The sequence below is a fragment of the Pan paniscus genome, chromosome 6, assembly GCF_029289425.2.
Source record: "Pan paniscus chromosome 6, NHGRI_mPanPan1-v2.0_pri, whole genome shotgun sequence".
NCBI classification, from domain to species: domain Eukaryota; kingdom Metazoa; phylum Chordata; class Mammalia; order Primates; family Hominidae; genus Pan; species Pan paniscus.
The window spans coordinates 10,442,482-10,461,088 of NC_073255.2; the positions used below are offsets into that span (position 1 = coordinate 10,442,482).

Genomic DNA, 18,607 nt, shown 5'->3' on the forward strand with positions numbered 1-18,607 from the left:
GCACGTTATTAACATCTGGTGAAGCCCATCTCGGGGGTAGCAGCAGCGGAAATTCTTGCTCTAAGTCAAAGGATGGTTGCAGGGGACACTAAAAATACAAGGTCCACTGTTTCAGGGGTGCTTTCCAAGGCACTGTACCCCAGCCTCAGGAACGGCCCTTCCCCCAGTCCTGTCTATGAGTATAAATTATGCTGCTGGTTAAAACCGCTTGCTCATGAGAACAGGACACCCAGGCGCGATCGTACACACGCTAGGATGCATTCCTGGAGCAGACGCAATTCTCTAGCCCGAGTGGGGAATGTTCTGGAGGAAGGAGTGGGGCGGAGCTGCGGTGCCCAGAGACACAGGCCCCCTGAGGGTCTGGGAACCTCCCAGGCCACTCACCCCTGCCTGCCACACCTCGGTTGGAGAGCAAGAAGTGGTCAGTCCCGGGAGGCACCACACCACCCGATCTGATCGCCGCGCCTGGTGGTCTCCAGGTGCCATTTTAAAGCTCTAAAGAAATGCCCAGGAACTGTGGGTGGGGGGGGTGCTCCCACCACCTCTGAGACCCTCATCTACAGCCCCTGCCCCCTGGGGCCGTGGGCAGCTGGTCCTGCGGCCTGCAGACTAGGAGACGGGGCCTAGGGGTGTGGCTCTCACAGGCCATGACAGGAGGGCCAGGAGGCCTCTGGGAGGCGAAGGCTTGGTCTGGTGTGGGTCCCACCATCGGGCACTGCTGGAATCAGCCTGCAGAAGGGTCCCTCCGGCCAGGAGGCAAAGGTTCTGCACTGGGTGCAGCCTGGGGCTGGGAGAGGACCCGTGGGCTTCAGAGAGGAGGCGTTGACCCCATACATACAAGAAAGTCAGGGTGAAGTGGGAGGAGACCTCGAACCCCAGATCCACCTGTGCCAGTGAGCAGAGGCGCCAGGGTGGGGTCAAGACTGCCAGGTGGAGAGCTGGGAGGCAGCCTGCACAGGAGGGCTGTACCTCCCCACAGCTCTGACCCCAGTTCTCCAAAGGCCTCCTGGACAAGGAGCTTGGCCCCCAGAGCAAGGAGCTGCGGAAAACCATCCCCACTCAGGCAGGGCCAGTGATTGGAGGCCTGGGGATGGTGTACCCCATTTTTTAACAGCAAAGCAAATGTGAGACACCACCCCACAGGACGGGGCACCTGTCACACGGAAAACCAGGAGGAGGAAGGCGGGCTGGACAAGGGGCCCTTCACCAAGAGCGGCCAGGGCGGCGGTCCAGGCGAGCAGGACCCAACTACAGCCCCCTTTGGAAGCCACCGGCCCAGGGACAGCTCTAGGAGCGCCTGGAGGTGGAGGACGGCAGAAGCGGCCAGCGTGGCACATGGAGTGAGGACTCAGATGCCAGGAGGGTGTCCTCATTTTTGGAATAGCTTTGTTTTTTTCTCTTTCTTTTTAAGAGATGGGGTATCCCTGTGTTGCCCAGGCTGATCTCAAACTCCTGGGCTCAAGTGATCCTCCCAAAGTGTGTTGAATATATACATATATATATTTTTTTTTTTTTTTTTGAGGCGGAGTCTCGCCCTGTTGTCCAGGCTGGAGTGCAATGGTGTGATCTCGGCTCACTGCAACCTCCGCCTCCCAGGTTCAAACGATTCTCCTGCCTCAGCCTCCTGAGTAGCTAGGATTATAGGCGCCCGCCACCACGCCCAGCTAATTTTTGTATTTTTAGTAGAGATGGGGTTTCACCATGTTGGTCAGGCTGGTCTTGAACTCCTGACCTCGTGATCCACCCACCTCAGCCTCCCAAAGTGCCGGATTACAGGCATGAGCCATCGCGCCCAGCTGAGTATTTTTAAAGTCTTAAATGAAGTCATTTGAAATGGGGTCATGTGATTGCTACTCCAGCCTTAAGAATCCTTTCTGGGTTTTAATGTTTCGCGTTATTCTAACAAAGCCGAATGTGTATCGATTTCCCCAGGAACGCGCATGGACCTTCCCAGGGAAGCTGAAGGCTGTGGGGTGGGTGGGAGGGGGAGGAGGCCTCTCTCGTGAGAAATGGGCCCTGCTGGTTGGGCTGAAAAGTCACAGGAGAGGCTCCAACCAGCAGTCCCAACCTCAGGGGACCTCTCTGGGGCCACAGGCATCATCTGGCTAGAAAAGCCCCAGAGACATGAGTGGGCTCAAGTGTGTCCTAATGGGATGGAGAGTCCCAAGTCTGCAGCCACTAAACTGGCAGGCCCTTCCCCATGTCACACTCGACCATGCAAGGGGACACTCAGACACACGGTGACCAGCCCGGCCGACTGGACTTCAGGGGTACAGCATGTGGCCGCCCATCCACGGGGCCCCGGTGGCAGGTGACCACAAACACAACAGCCAAGGGACACACTTCCCGGTCGGAAGTGGCAGGGGGTTCGGGCCCTCCAGGCCCGTGGACAGGGCCCCCAGGGATTGCGGCTCAGTATACAAACCCCCCAGCCAGGCCCCAAGGGTCAGCCTGGTTCAGCCAGCCCCCCACATCGACCGTCCCGAGCCCCCTCATGTCACCCAGAACGCATCCCCTCGACCCAAACTTCACAGAGCAACAGTCCCCATGAGAGAGCCGTGGAGACGCCGGGAGCCCCAGGAGCCAGGTGGGGCGTGGCTGGCCGGGAGAGAGGCCCCCTTCCTCTTGTGACAAACCAAGGGTCCCTGGCGTCCCAGGCTCCTGCAGCGTCTCAAGGTGACTGAGACCGATGGGCGGCGGCTCCGCCTCTCACCACCACAGGTTCGGCGGTTCCTCGGCCACTCTGCTCTTAAATAAGGTGATCTCATCCAGGTGCACCAGGGGGACGTCCCGGATGACGTCGGTCAGGCCCTCGTGGAGCAGAGGGAAGACGACGACGTTTAACGCGGGCCGCTCGGCCTGGAAGCTGAACCAGAGACAGGCGGTCAGCGGATTACATGGGTGGCCACGGAGGGGGCGGAGCCTGCTGGAGGAGCCCCAGGAGGCACTCACACCTGCCTCCCCGTCCCGGGCTCACCTGGGGCTCCCAGACAGACCAGGCCTGCGAGAGTCACCCTCTAAGTGCCTCAAGGGCCCTGTACGTGGCAGACAGAGCTGAGGAGGAGCACGGCAGCCGTGAACAGGCCACACGCTTCTCTCCAGACTCAGGGGGCACCCGCTCCATGCCAGCCACGAGGATCAGAGGCCGCAGAGGCCAACCCTGCTCTGCAGACGTGCTGCTGGGCCCCAGGGCAGCAAAGGGACCCCACTGCAGGAGTGGCAGATCTGAGGCCCCTGGCCCACGGAAGCCCCATGGCCAGGACAGAGAGAAGGGACAGGTGCCCACACCCCACAGCCGCAGGTGGGCCACCTCAAGGGGGTGCGACTGCCAAGTCAGTGAGGCAGCAGCAGTCGCTGGGAGGAGCAGATACCAAGGCGGCCACTCAGGAAAAGCACACGTTTGACCGCATGACAAATGGCAGGTAGGCGACCCCCCACAATGCTCCCACCCCCCAGGCGACCAGCCCCCGCCACGCTGTGCATGAAAACTCATGCACAATTGCCACGGGGTGCCCACCGAGTGCCAGACGCTGCATTGAGCTCGACAGACATGACCTCATTTTGCCTTCCCCACAACCCTACAACCAACCACAGTCCCCCAGCAGGCCATGAAGCAGAACAGGGACCCCTCCACAGTCAGAGCAGGCCACCAGCACAGCCCTACTGGCCCTACTAGGCCAAAATGCAATGCAAGTGCATTTGTGGCTTGCCCCTGTAATCCCAACACCTGGGAGGCTGAGGTGGGAGGATTGTTTGAAGCCAGGAGTCCCAGAACAGCCTGGGCAACATAGGGAGACTTTGTCTCTATAAAAAATTTTAAAAAATGAGTCAGGCATGGTGGTGCATGCCTGTCACCTCAGCTATTTGGGAGGCTGAGGCAGGAGGACCACTTGAGCCCAGGAGGTAGAGGCGGCAGTGAGCTAAGATCACACCACTGTACTCCAGCCTGGGCAACACAGTAAGACCCTGTCTCTAAAAAAAAAAAAAGAAGAAAAGAAAATGCAAAGAAGACCCAACTGCCAGCCCGGGAGCTCCAGGCAGAAGGAAAAACACAGCAGTGCCCCAGAGAGCAAGACAAAAACATCCAGGACGGGCGCAGTGACTCACGCCTATAACCCCAGCACTTTGGGAGGCAGAGGCAGATGGATCACCTGAGGTCAGGGGTTTGAGACCAGCCTGGCCAACATGGTGAAACCCCGTCTCTACTAAAAATACAAAAATTAGCAAGGCATGATGGCGGGTGCCTGTAGTCCCAGCTACTCAGGAGGCTGAGGCAGGAGAATCCCTTGAACCCAGGAGGTGGAGTTTCCAGTGAGCCGAGATCGTGCCACTGCACTCCAGCCTGGGCAACAGAGCGAGACTCCGTCTCAAAAAAGAAAAAAAAAATCGAGGCTGAGCGCAGTGGCTCACGCCTGTAATCCCAGCACTTTGGGAGGCCAAGGCGGGTGGATCACGAGGTCAGGAGATCAAGACCATCCTGGCTAACACGGTGAAACCCCGTCTCTACTAAAAATACAAAAAAAAAAATTAGCCGGGCGTGGTGGCGGGCGCCTGTAGTCCCAGCTACTCGGAAGGCTGAGGCAGGAGAATGGCATGAACCTGGAAGGCGAGCTTGCAGTGAGCAGAGATTGCGCCACTGCACTCCAGCCTGGGCGACAGAGCGAGACTCCGTCTCAAAAAAAAAAAAAAAAAGAGCTGCTGTCGGGACATGGAAGGTGATTTTTCTTTTTTTTTTCTTTTTTTTTTTTTGAGACAGGGTCTTGCTCTATCTCCCAGACTGGAGTGCAGTGGCACAATCATAGTTCACTGAAGCCAGTAGCTGGGACCACAGGCACACATCACCACACTGCCCAGCTAATTTTTTTTTTTTTTTTTTGAGACGGAGTCTTACTCTGTCGCCCAGGCTGGAGTGCAATCGCGTGATCTTGGCTCAATGCAACCTCTGCCTCCCGAGCTGAAACGCTTTACCTGTCTCAGCCTCCCAAGCAGCCGGGATTACAGGTGCCCGCCACCATGCCTGGCTAATTTTTGTATCTTTAGTAGAGACAGGGTGTCACCATGTTGACCAGGCTGGTCTCGAACTCCTGACCTCAAGTGATCCACCCGCCTCAGCCTCCCAAAGTGCTGGGATTACAGGTGTGAGCCACCATGCCCGGCCATTATTTTTTATTTTTTATTTTTTGTAGACACAGGATCTCACCATGTTGCCCAGCCTGGTCTCAAACTCCTGGGCTCAAACAATCCTCCCCGCTTGGCCTCCCAAAGCACTGCGATGACAGGTGTGAGCCATGGCACCCAGCCAGGATTCGTTTCTCGCCACAAGCAAGGAATGAAGCAGGAGGGCCTGCTCTTCCACACACCCTGAGGGGGTCACAGGCTGCAGCTGTCTCTGCGGCCAGGAAGGAGCAGCCTGCTTTGGAGGTCCCTGGGTGATGTGAGAAGGTGCCACTCTAGAGTAGTGTGTGGAGGGGACACCTGGGGCAGAGGGGGAGTCTCTGTGGATTGGGACAGAAAGGCCAGCCCTTCTTGGCAGTCAGAGGGCACTCCCGTGCAGCTTCATAGTCTGCTACGTACATAATGAGGCTCAAAAAGACTGAGTTTGGGGAAAGTTAAGATCCTCCTATAGCTCCTCAATGTGATGACTGGGTGTTCACACTCATTGGCGAGATGTGCCTCTCTCAAACCTTGTTCAGATGCTGCAGACACATTACCCATCAGATGTGCAAAAAAAAAAAAAAGGGAGGCCAGGCGCAGTGGCTCACGCCTGTAATCCCAGCACTCTGGGAAGCTGAGGTGGGAAGATCACTTGAGTCCAGGAGTTCAAGACCACCCCGGGGGCTAGGCATGGTGGCTCACACCTATAATCCCAGTATTTTGGGAGGCCGAGGTGGGCAGATCATCTGAGGTCAGGAGTTCGAGACCAGCCTGACCAACATGGAGAAACCCTGTCTCTACTAAAAATTCAAAATTAGCCGGGTGTGGCCAGGCGCGGTGGCTCACGCCTGTAATCCCAGAACTTTGGGAGGCTGAGGTGGGCGGATTACCTGAGAGGTCAGGAGTTCGAGAACAGCCTGGTCAACATGGTGAAACCCCATCTCTACTAAAAAAAACACAAAAAAATTAGCCGGGCGTGGTGGCACACGCCTGTAATCCCAGCTACTCAGGAGGCTGAGGCAGGAGAATTGCTTGAGCCCGGAAAGCGGAGGTTGCAGCGAGCCGAGATTGTGCCACTGCACTCCAGCCTGGCCAACAGAGCGAGACTCTGTCTCAAAAAAAAAAATAAATAAATAAATAAATAAAAATTTAGCTGGGTGTGCTGGCGCATGCCTGTAATCCCAGCTACTCGGGAGGCTGAGGCAGAATTGCTTGAACCTGGAAGGCAGAGGTTGCAGTGAACCGAGATGGCACCATTGCACTCCAGCCTGGGCAACAAGAGCAAAACTCCATCTCAAAAAAAAAAAAAAAAATGAGCTGGTTGTGGTGGCACATGCCTCTAATCCCAGCTACTCCAGAGGCAGAGGCAGGAGAATCTATTGAACCTGGGAGGTGGAGGCTGCAGTGAGCCAAGATTGTGCCACTGCACTCCAGCCTGGGAAACAAGAGCGAAACTCTGTTTCAAAAAAAAACAAAAAACAACAACAAAAAAAACAAAACCAGCCTGGGCAACATAGGGAGACTCCATCTCTATTTAAAAATGTAAAAATTAGCCGGGAGTGGTGGCGTGCACCTGTAGTCCCAGGTACTGAGGAGGCTGAAGCAGGAGGATCACTTGAGTCTGGGAGGTCAAGGCTGCAGTGAGCTGTGATTGCACCATTGCACTCCAGCCTGGGCAACAGAGAGAGACCCTGTCTCTAAAAAAAGAAAAAGAAAGAAAAAGAAGAGACGGCAGCCGATACCCAGTCGTGTGTGAAGACAGGAGGGTGATGGCCATCAAAAAAGGCAGCGCGGTCACCAGCAACAGGTCACCGGCGACAGGTCAGCAGCCACGACACCGGCCGGCCCTGCAGGCTGAGACACAGAGAGACGGTTGAGACCCCAGGCCACCCAGGGAGAGGACGGGTGAGCCGCAAAACAGCCCGGGGCCAGGTCCTCCCTCTGGCTCCATAAATCCTCCAGGCAGCAAAAAAGATGAGAAAGAGAAAAGCGTCAGGAAAAGCGACAGCAAACCGCTGCTCCTCCTCCTCCTTCCGAGCCCAGGGCGCAAAGCAGGGGGCGGGGCCTGCGGCCGGTTCCCGGGAGCCCCAGCGCCACCTGCTGGGCCTTGGGCGCAGCTGCAAAGGCCAGAGCTGCAGGGCTGACACTGACCCCTAGGCCCACACAGGTGCCCTGGGCTGGAAAGCCCGGGGAAGGCCGGTCAGACCCTGTCTGCAGGTCAGCTGGAACCTGCGGCTCGGGCCACACTGCCATGACTGGGGCCGGCGTGGAGCCAGGCACAGGCACTGAGGCCACGAGGAAGCTGTGGCACAGGTGTCCGTGGACGGGGCCTCTCCCACCTGGCTTTGGGGTGGTATCTGACTGCCAGCAGGGTGGGAAGAGAAAGGCTTTCAGCAGCCCTGGGGGAATCCAGCTTATGTGAGCACAGAGGTCCCTGCAATGCTGTGACCCTGTCATCTGCAGAAGATCCTGACACAGCCTGCCCAGCACAGAGCCTGCAGGTCCCCACGGAGGTCCCCTCAGCCCTGGATGGCCCTGCACAGCCCCCGACACGGCCCCTCTCCTCTTCTAGGTGTGAACTCCCATCCCTCCAGCACTCACTCCCTGCCTCATTGCTCAGGGCAGCTCTCGAAGACTGTTTCTCCATCTGTAAGCTGGGGCTGATAGCACTGACCTCACAGGGCTTCTGTGAGGCTTGAACAAGAGGCAAGACACAGTACCTGGAGCAGACAGAGGCACCATGGGGGCCCCAGGCAGGCGCCCTGGAGGGGCACACACGGGAGGCACACTGCGAACACGGACGCCTCAACACCCGCATCCCACTCGGTTGGCAGCAAGTGCGCCGTGGGTCCCACCACAGGCCTGGGTGCTGCACCAGGTGCGGGACATCGGAGGGGGAGGGGTGGGTGGGGTCACAGAGGGACTGGCACAGAGGGATGGGCACGGCTTCTGCCGAGGAAGTCCTGACGCTGCTCTCCAACACCACGCAGCAAGCGTGGGTGATCAAGGGCTCTCCCAGGCACCTGTGTGTAACCAGCGCCCTCTGGGGCCACCTGCGAGCTCAGCGCCGGGCTCAGCTTGTGCCTGAGGACACAAAACACCAAAGAGCTGTGGAGCACCAGCCTTCAAAAAACGCACCGTCCAACCAGGGAACGCAAAGAGCTTACTGCATCCACCTTAGATCATCAGACTTGCCGAAAAACCACGAAGGTGCAGGTCACCCCAGGAGGCCAGAGGGGAAGCTCCCGGCCTGCAAGGGGCGGCATGGAGCCGGCCACAGGCAGCAGTAGGTGAATGGAGGAGAGCAGCTCAGAGTAGGGGCTGGCATCCGGTGCCACGTCCAACCAACCCGCCTGCAGCGCCATGCAGAGAGGATTCTGAGGACCAGAAGGAAAAGCAGGCTCATCGGAGCAGGAGGCCTTCGAGGGTGGGGCGGGGGGCTGCCCCGTCATGAGCACAGCCGTCCTGAACTGCTTGGGGATCGTGGACGTTCTCCGCTGCAGCAAGGAAACAGACAACTCCAGAGCCGGCCCCCATCGCCACAGGAAGTCACCCCAGCCCTGCGGAGCTGAGACCATCCCGCGTGGGCTGGGGCCCTGCGGAGCTGAGACCATCCCGCATGGGCTGGGTCTGAGGGCCCCAGACTCACAGGCAACAGAAGAGAGGCAACGCCCACTCCCAAGTCCCTTCAACAAAACACCCACGCAGGAGGTGGCAGCTGTAGGTGCACAGTCGCAGCCTCCCACTGGCTGGAGGGCCTGTGAGTGGAGCCCAGCCGCAAGCGTATGGGGGGCGAAGGCCCGAGGCTCTTCCCGCATCTGACAGGACAGAGCTAGGGCGGAGCTGTCTGCATCCGCCACACCTGAGAAAACCCAGCTTTGGCCTCTCGGTACCACAGCCTCACAGAGCACAGTGCACCCCTTCCCCCAACAGCTACCGCCTGTTCCCAAGCCCACTCGACTAAGCCCTTTGGAGCCTGTGACCCACTCAGCCCTCCTAAAATGGGGTACATCAGCAGGTGTCACATCCAGCTCACAGCACAAGGATGCTAAGATGTGCGGAAGCAGAGCCAAGGGGCTGGGCTGGAACATTCCAGCTGCCACCCAGGCTGCCCCCCTGGTTCCACCGCAGGCGAAGTCAAGATCCAAAGCAAAGTCGAGGACACAGTGACCGTGTTTTTAAAACCGCCATGAACCAGGGCTGATCACGACACCCAGATGAGAGCCGTGAGGACAGCACTGAGAATAATCACTTAGGGCTTTATTTACTGACACAAGAGGACTCCACAGTGTAGTGTTACATTTTTAAAAATCAGATTACAAAACAATATGAGAACCCTATCTCCAGTTCATTCTCCAGGGAAAGTTGGCAGCATTCACTGTTGGGAAACCTTCACTTAAAAATAGGTTGATGTTGGCCAGGCGTTGTGGCTCACGCCTGTAATCCCAGCACTTTGGGAGGCCGAGGTAAGCAGATCACCTGAGGTCAGGAGTTAGAGACCAGCCTGGGCAACATGGTGAAACCCCGTCTCTACTAAAAATACAAAAATTAGGCCGGTCACGGTGGCTCACGCCTGTAATCCCAGCACTTTGGGAGGCCGAGGCGGGCAGATCATGAGGTCAGGAGATCGAGACCATCCTGGCCAACACAGTGAAACCCTGTCTCTACTAAAAAAAAAAAAAAACACAAAAAATTAGCCGGGTGTGGTGGCGGGCGCCTGTAGTCCCAGCTACTTGGGAGGTTGAGGCAGGAGAATGTCGTGAACCTGGGAGGCGGAGCTTGCAGTGAGCCGAGATCGCGCCACTGCACTCCAGCCTGGGCGACAGAGCGAGACTCTGTCTCAAAAAAGAAAAAAAGAAAAATACAAAAATTAGCCAGGTATAGTGGTGCACACTTGTAATCCCAGCTGCTCAGGAGGCTGAGGCAGGAGAATCGCTTGAACCCAGAAAGCAGAGGTTGCAGTGAGCTGAGATCCCACCACTGCACTCCAGCCTGGACGACAGAGTGAGACTCTGTCTCAAAAAAAAAAAAAAAAAAGATTGATGCATAGTCTAAATTTTTAAAAACTACTCTATAAACACAAGTTGTTTTTACAACCAGAGTGGGGGAAACCCCAACCAGGATTATTCCTGAGACAGCCAGCGGCAGACCGCAAGGGCAACAGACTACCCCAGAGTCTGGCAAGCAGGGTTGTCGGGGCCCAGTGGCTCAAGACGTCCTGGCTGATGGCTCTTCCTGCAACTCTGTGAACAGCTGGGGCCTCCTTCCTGTCACCTCTCCCCACCTGCAGGGACACGAACACTCAGGGCGTTCATGTCCTGCTGCCCCCTTGGCCGGGCGCACGCCTCTCTCAGGAGCCCTGCTCACTCCAGCAGTCAGACCGTCCTCCTGAGAGGTCTTGAAATGCGTCACTCCCCACATCGCCTACCAAGCTCCAGCTCTCTCCAGGAATCGCCTCCTCCTAATTTGTGTTCAATTCTAGGTGCTCACCTGACTTCCTGCGCAGCAGCGGAGCATCAAACTCCAGGATGCCCTGTCACGAGGGGAAGCGGAGATGCTAGCTAGCTAAGGGAAGAGGCGCCAGACTATGTGGGCCTTCCAGAAAGGGCCTGACAGCAGGTGGCGAGGGAGAGGGAGAGGGAAGGGTTCCCTGTTCAATCTACCGCCTTTACCCACAACTGCCCAAGTAAGCACTGCTTCTAGATCTAAACAACGGGCAGAGATGTGAAAAATCCAGAGTTAAAAGATGGTTGCAGGCTGGGTGCGGTGGCTCATGCCTGTAATCCCAGCACTTTGGGAGGCCGAGGCAGGCGGATCACCTGAGGTCGGGAGTTCGAGACCAGCCTGACCAACATGGTGAAACCCTATCTTTACTAAAATACAAAATACACGCTGGTGGCGCAGGCCTGTAATCCCAGCTACTCAGGAAGCCAAGGCAGGAGAATCGCTTGAACCCGGAAGGCGAAGGTTGTAGTGAGCCGAGATTTCGCCACTACACTCCAGCCTGGGCAACACAGTGAGACTCCGTCTCAAAAGTAATAATAATAAGAAGAAGACTTTTGTACTTGTGGGAGAGGAGAGCTTGAACTATCTAGAAAATTTACCATATGGCTAGGGAGTGCTCAAGGAGCAGAGGCTGGGCCGTGGGAGACCAAACCCCTTGCTTTCACCCTGTCACTGCCTGGTGCTCGTCAATTCCAAGAAATCACTGGTAGGCACTCGGTGAAGGCTGGGGACCAGGTCACGGGATGCTGGTGATGTCTGCGGCCCCTGAAGCTGTACGCAACCCACATCACTCACCTGCGGAGAAGCGACTGCTGCAGGCTCTTGCAGGTGGCGAGGGACTCCCCGGTGAACAGGTGGCACATGACGACCTGCAGGCAGCGAGCCATGAAAGCCAGCACGGCATCGGGCTGGAGGGTGCCGCTGCGAGAGACCAGGCACAGGCGCTGCAGCGAGGGGCACTGGCTCAGCGCCTGGAAGAACTGGGCGTTGGCGCTGAAGTAGGGCTGCTCCAGCCTGCGGGGAGAGAGGGCAGCTGTGAGGTCCGAGGGAGGGGCTCGCAGGCCAGGCCAGCTGGGCGTCTGGAGGTGCTGCCAGTGGAAGCTTCCTGGCCTGGGGCCCAGCCCAGCTGTTCCCGCCACCTCCCACCAATACCACTATCCCTTGGAGTACTGGGTGCTGACTCAGGCCCCCAGGGTCCCCCTTGGAGATCTGATTTGGAGGGGACTCGGCGGGGCTGATGCAAGCAGCCAGCCAGTGTCTACAGAGCCCGGCTTCGAGTCACCAGCCGAGGCCATCAGCATCTGTGTCCGCAGCCTGCCTGGTGCACCCCAATGACCCCCAGGCACCCTATCTTCCTCAAACGCTGGTGTGCTGGGCAGCGGATGCAAAGAGGACCCCACGCATGGCCCCTGCCCTTGGGAAGCTCAGCTGGACAGGGAGGCAGATGAGGACTGAACACCATGAGAGAGGGCGGTAATCCGGGAGGCTGGTGCGGGGGAGGGAGAGGGCGAGAATCTGGGAGGCGGGGGGTAGGGTGGGCAGGAACTTCAGCCAGATGGGGGCCACTTCAGCCACGACAGATGGGAGGACAGCGCCGGACGGCTGCAGGGCCAAAGGGGGAGGCCGAGGGGAGTGGGGCCAAGCTAAGAGGTTGGCAGCCAGGGCAGGGCCAGGCCGGGCCACAGGGCAGGGAGGAGGCCCAAGTCCGCACCAAGGCTACAGTGACAGAGACCAAGACGGGAGAACCCAGGGGGAAGGGGAGGACTTGGGAAAGGGAAGTAGGGGACGACATTCTAGATCCTTCCTGGGGAGTCTGTCCATGCAGACAGAAAGCAGAAGGACAGGCCATGTCTCGAGGTACAGTGGCAGATGTGGGGGTGTGGCGCTGCTGAGGACAGGCCCGGGGGCCCTTGGAGAACCAGGCTGTGGGACTGGGCAAGACCTGGACTGTGGCAGGTTGTGGGGTGCAGCGAGCCCCTGAGATAAGAATCAAGAGGGAGCAGAGAGGCTGGAGGGGAACTCACGTGACTTCAGGGGCTGCCAGGAACTCCCGGGGTGGAGGGAGGAGCCGCTGGAGGGACGTGCTGAGGCGAATGGGGAGGGGCTAGTGTGGACTGAGCTGCGACGCCCCCCCACACACACACTATGCAGGAATCCTCACCTTGGGACCTGAGGGTGTGGCCTTATTTGGAGGCAGGTTTGTTGCGGATGCAAGGGAGTTAAGAGGAGGATGCATCCTGCATGATGGGGACTCTAAATCTAATGACTGGTTCTTTATACGGCCAGATGAAGGCACAGAGATACCCAGACACAGACAGAAGGCGGCCAGGTCACAACAGAGGCAGAGACTGGGGCCACGTGTCCACCAGCCAAGCAGTGCCAGGCGTGGCTGGCAGGCGCCCGAGTTCCTCCTCACCATCCTCAGAAGGAACCATCCCTGCCCATAGCCTGATTTCGGGCCTCTGGGCTCCAGAATCGTGAGACAATAAATGCCTGTTGCATGAAGCCACTCAGTTTGTGATCAATTGTCCTGGCAGCCCCAGGATCCTAGCACAGATGCTGAGGGCAGCCACAGCAGAAGGCGCCACAGGCATGGAGATTCTTCCCTGGTAGGTGACACAAAAAGACCAAGGCACGGCGGGCATGGTGGCTCACTTATAATCCCAGCCCTTCAGGAGGCCAAGGCAGGAGGATCACTTGAGCCCAGGAGTTTGAGAACAGCCTGGGCAACATAGTGAGAGCCCAGCTCTACAAAAAATACAAAAATTATCCAGCCATGGTGGCACGCACCTGTACTCCCAGCTACTCGGGAAGCTGAGGTGGGAGGATCGCTTGAGCCCAGGACGTCGAGGCTGCAGTGAGCTAGGATCGTGCCACTGCACTCCAAGCTGGATGACAGAGCAAGACAGTCTCGATCTGTTGCCCAGGCTGGAGTGCAGTGGCGTGACCTCGGCTCATTGCAAGCTCCGCCTCCCGGGTTCACGCCATTCTCCTGCCTCAGCCTCCTGAGTAGCTGGGACTACAGGCACCTGCCACCACACCCGGCTAATTTTTTGTATTTTTAGTAGAGATGGGGTTTCACCGTGTTAGCCAGGATGGTCTCAATCTCCTGACCACTTGCTCCGCCCGCCTCAGCCTCCCAAAGTGCTGGGATTACAGGTGTGGGCCACTACACCTGGCCAAAAGTTTTTTTTTAAAGAATAAAGGAAGTGTGGCTCATGAGAGACTGGTTATTTACTTTTGTGTGTGTGTGTGTGTGTGTGCGTGCGTGTGTGTGTGTGGAGACAGGGGTCTCACTATGTTGCCCAGGCTGGTCTCCAACTCCTGAGCTCAAGCAATCCTCCTGCCTCAGCCTCCCAAAGTGCTAGGATTATAGGCGTGAGCCACCATGCCTGGCAGTTAATTTTCTTTTAATTGATTTAAGCAGAAATTCTCAGCCAGGTGCGGTGGCTCACACCTATAATCCCAGCACCTTGGGAGGCTGAGGCAGGCGGATCACCTGAGGTCAGGAGTTCGAGACTGGCCAACATGGCAAAACCCTGTCTCTACTAAAAAGACAAAAATTAGCCAGGCAGGCCAGGCGCGGTGGCTCATGCCTGTAATCCCAGCACTTTGGGAGGCTGAAGAGGGCAGATCACCTGAAGTCGGGAGTTTGAGACCAGCCTGACCAACATGGAAAAACCCCATCTCTACTAAAAATACAAAATTAGCTGGTCATGGTGGCACACACCTGTAATCCCAGCTACTCGGGAGGCTGAGGCAGGAAAATCGTTTCTACCCGGGAGGCAGAGGTTGCGGTGAGCCAAGATGGCACCATTGCACTCCAGCCTGGGCAACAAGAGTGAAACTCCATCTCAAAAAAAAAAAAAAAATTAGCTGGGCATGGCGGGGCATGCCCATTATCCCAGCTACTGGGGAGGCGAAGGCAGGAGAATTGCTTGGAGGCAGAGGTTGCAGTGAGCTGAGATCGCACCACTGCACTCCAGCCTAGGTGACAGAGCGAGACTCTGTCTCACACAAAAAATAAATAAATAAAATTAAATAAATAATAAAATAAAACATCCAAATTGTCTTTATTTTTCTATATTTGTTTTGTTAAGCTATTCAAATTGTTTTTATTTAAAGATAGTAATAAAATGTTTTCATTAAGTATATTTTAAATACCACCTCTCCCTAAAAAAATCCTAAAGTAAACAACCCTTTGCAGACCGGAAGGTGGGAAACGGGAAGGGGTAAAAAAGCTGCAAAGTCACCTCTGGATTTCTCTCCAAAGCAAAAGCAGGAGGCTCCAGGCAGCAGGAGATGGAAACGGAGCGTTGGGCAAGGACGGTGCCGTCGTGTGATCACTAGGTGGCGATGCGGGTCCGTGCTACCCGCCCCAGATCGCCCCGAGCCTCTGGGGTTAAAAACCAAGTCCACAGAGGGTGGAAAAAAAACCTTTTTTCCACTAGATAACCACATCCACATTCTTCCGCCCCGGAGGAAGTCACCTGTCACAGGTGTTCAGGATGTGGCAGGCCCACGGGAGTGACTGGTCAGGCAGGGGGCCTGGCACGTCTAAAGCTTCCTAGGCTCCCACGGCACGCCGCCTAGGGCACGGCACCCAGGACGGTGGCAGAGCTGACCTGACTCGAGTGACCGGCAGCGTCTGCAGGGAGGATGGGGACGAAGAAAAGGCTCCCACTGCGCCGGGCCTCACCTTTGAGTGAGGATCCAGCCTTCCCATCTTGCTCCCTGAGGGGGCACCTGGGTCTCCTGGTGACTCTGTGGGCATGAAAGGTGCTGAGCTCACAGTGCGGGGGCTCCCATCTGGCCACCCACTGCACGGGCCATGAGAGCAGCGCCCAGGCCTCCGAGGTGTCCCTAGGGTGGCTCCAGGGCCTGGCTCTGAAAAGGATGGCCTGCTTCTGCCCAGACGCTGCCCTGGTCACGCTCACAGCAGCCCGGGTGACTCAGGGTGACACGCTCCCCCGCCCTCCACCGCAAGCAGGGCTTAGCTAGTCTAGGGAAAGAAGGTGTCTTTTCTGCCCAATTTGTAATCCCCTTACTACTGAGGTGTGTCCAAGTCCCAGCCAGAGCGACTCCTTCCTGCACCACCCCCTCCCTGCCAGGAGCCCCAGCAGGCACAAAGCTGGGGGTCACGGTGTGGGGGCTGCCAGTGGCAGCAGACGGCTGGCCTGGGATTCCAAGCTCTGCCACCAAAGAGACTCCGGCCGCCCCAGGATGCGGCCTCGGAGCATCGTGCCAGCCTCCAGGGATCCCAGCGCCGTTTCCTCTGCACAGCTCCTGCCCACGGGCAAGCGAGTGCCACCTGCTCCTTCCACTGCAGCGTCCCAGGCTCCCTTGCCGCAGAAGGCAGGAATCCAGAGGAACGGGGCCAGCTGGCAGCGTCTGGGAACCGGCGTTTGTTCTGAACAGGCAGTACCCAGCTCAGAGCAGACGTGGTTCTCAGGGGCTGCTGGGCACAGGCTGGAGTTTGTCCACAGAGACAGCATTATGAGCAGGGTCAGGCTCTCAGGCTGGCCCACAAAACCCACAAAACCCACAGAACCCGCAGGCCTCTCAGCGCTTTCTCCGTGGCCCTGCTCCTGAGGAAGGCCCTTGGCCACGGGGATTCCGTCCCAGACTCCGGAGGCCATCGGGGACCATGAAATCACGCTGACCTCGGGAGGCCGGAGACAAGCAGCCATGTGACCTAGGCAAGTTCATGCACTCTCTAGGCCTTACTTTCTTCATCCATTAAGTGGGTACAACTGTGTCGACACTCAGAGGTTGTTGAGAATATCAAAGGGGTCAAGACCTGTACAACCATGAAAAGCACCTGGCAGAGGTCACATGAGCGCAAAGATCCCCTCCACCCGCGGTGGCTGCCGTCACCTCTGCCTCTTGCTTCCGGAACACCCCCTCCCTCCGGCCAGTGCCTCCCTTGCTGACAGCCTCTGCTGGGTCTCCCTTCCACATTCTTCTTCCTCTTCCTGGCCAATCCTTGTCACGTGTGCCCCAGCCCAATCCGTGGGCTCACCTGGATCCATAGGTGGCTAAAGGCCACCTATGAGCTGAGGACGCCAAAGCAACTCTCCCAGGCCAGACCTCAGCCTGGACTCAGGGCTTGGCTTAGGCCCATCGACTAGGAGGCCACACTTAACAGACCCTCCGGACCGGGCACAGTGGCTCACACCTGTGATCCCAGCCCTTTGGGCGGCCCAGGCAAGAGGATCACTTGTGCCCAGGAGTTCAAGACCAGCCCGGGCAACATAGCAACACCCCGTCTCTACAAAAAATACAAAAAACTAGCCGGGCGGCCGGGCACAGTGCCTTACGCCTGTAATCCCAGCACTTTGGGAGGCCGAGGTGGGCGGATCACCTGAGGTCAGGAGTTCGAGACCAGCCTGGCCAACATGGTGAAACCCCGTCTCTACTAAAAATACAAAAAAAAATTAGCCGAGTATGGTGGTGGGCGCCTGTAATGCCAGCTACTCTGGAGGCTTAGACAGGAGAATCGCTTGAACCCAGGAGGCAGAGGTTGCAGTGAGCTGAGATCATGCCATTGTACTCAAGCCTGGGTGACAGAGTGAGACTCTGTCTCAAAAAAATAAAAAATAAAAACTAGCCGGGCATGGTCGCATGTGCCTGTAGTCCCAGCTACTCGGGAGGCTGAGGTGGGAGGATCACCTGAGCCAGAGGAGGTTGAGGCTGCAGTGAGCTGTGATCATGCCACTGCACTCCAGCCTGGGAGACAGAATGAGACCATTAAAAAAAAAAAAAAAGTGGGGAAATCCCAAATTTTACATGCATTTTGCATCAAATTTCTAAAGCAGGGAGATTCTGAAAAGTCGCCCGTCTGGTTCTCAAAGCAACGGTCTCCAGGATGCCTGGGTCAGAGCATGAATAACCACCCCGCTCCCCACGCACGGAGCCCCGCAGTGGCTCGAGCTGAGAATCAAAGCGGCCGATCCAGGGCCTGGTGACTCCACCAGACAGGAAATACAGAGGCTTCTAGCAATCTGCTCTGCCATTTGAAAGTCCTGGATTTGATCCTGGGCTTCTCAACCCAACACTAACAGGTCTGCAGTGGGAGGAGGTCGAGAGGGAGGGTGGCGCCAAGCTGGCTGCATGGCCAGGGGGACTCCAGGGTGTAAGCCTCCAGCTCGGCTGCTCCCGAGCAGACCCGGCCACTTCCTGCCATGCCTTCTGCGGGAGAGTGGAGATTTACAAGGGGCGCCAGGGCCAAGGTCAAGCACCGGTGTTTGCAAGAGACTCAGCTCCCCCTGAGCTCCCACAGCCTCATCTGGGAAATGGGAATGATCAAGGCTGCAATCTCAGCAGATTATGGCAGGGATGATGGGCTCAGTGCATGGCTCTCAGCAAAGGCACAAGGTGAATGCTAACTATTCTGGGGACAATGACACGTGCCCATGTGCCCCTTAGGCTGGAGCATGACTTCATGTACCTGCAACCCACCCCACCAGCTAAGGACTCACAGAGACACCAGCTCACTCATCTAAGCCCTGCCTCCACTTTCTCCCCCACCCAGTCCCTGGTAGTACTGAGGCTCAAGGCCTTTACTACCTTTCGGGTAATTTTTTTTCTTTTTTCTTTTTTCTTTTTTTTTTTGAGACCGAGTCTCGCTCTGTCACCCATGCTGGAGTGCAGTGGCCAGTGGCGCGATCTCGGCTCACTGCAAGCTCCGCCTCCCAGGTTCACGCCATTCTCCTGCCTCAGCCTCCCAAGCAGCTGGGACTACAGGCGCCCACCACCACGCCCAGCTAATTTTTTGTATTTTTAGTAGAGACGGGTTTCACCGTGTTAGCCAGGATGGTCTCGATCTCCTGACCTCGTGATCCACCCGCCTCGGCCTCCCAAAGTGCTGGGATTACAGGCGTGAGCCACCGCGCCCGGCCCATTTGGGGTAATTTTTCTTTTCTTTTCTTTTCTTTTTGAGAGTCTC

General features: G+C 57.1%; 1 protein-coding gene and 1 non-coding gene across 5 annotated transcripts in view; one reads left to right on the forward strand and one right to left on the reverse strand.

The window, feature by feature from the left end:
* Window positions 1-1,488: 1,488 nt before the first annotated feature.
* FBXL18 (F-box and leucine rich repeat protein 18) overlaps window positions 1,489-18,607 on the reverse strand; it is a 37,316-nt gene continuing 20,197 nt past the window's right edge. The window contains exons 4-5 of one of the 4 annotated variants that reach the window (XM_008973176.4): window positions 11,455-11,673; window positions 1,489-2,866 (exon numbers count right to left, since the gene is read on the reverse strand). In XM_008973176.4, the coding sequence (XP_008971424.2) occupies window positions 2,710-2,866; window positions 11,455-11,673 (376 nt within the window). In that variant the 3' untranslated portion in view covers window positions 1,489-2,709. Of the gene's footprint in view, window positions 2,867-9,327; window positions 10,688-11,454; window positions 11,674-18,607 lie in introns of those variants that run through there. The other 3 variants (XM_055114890.3, XM_014345544.5, XM_008973177.5) reach the window with 3 other exon arrangements.
* LOC112440616 (small nucleolar RNA U13) lies at window positions 5,615-5,721 on the forward strand. Its single transcript, XR_003028637.1, has one exon. It is a non-coding gene; the product is annotated as a small nucleolar RNA U13 (small nucleolar RNA).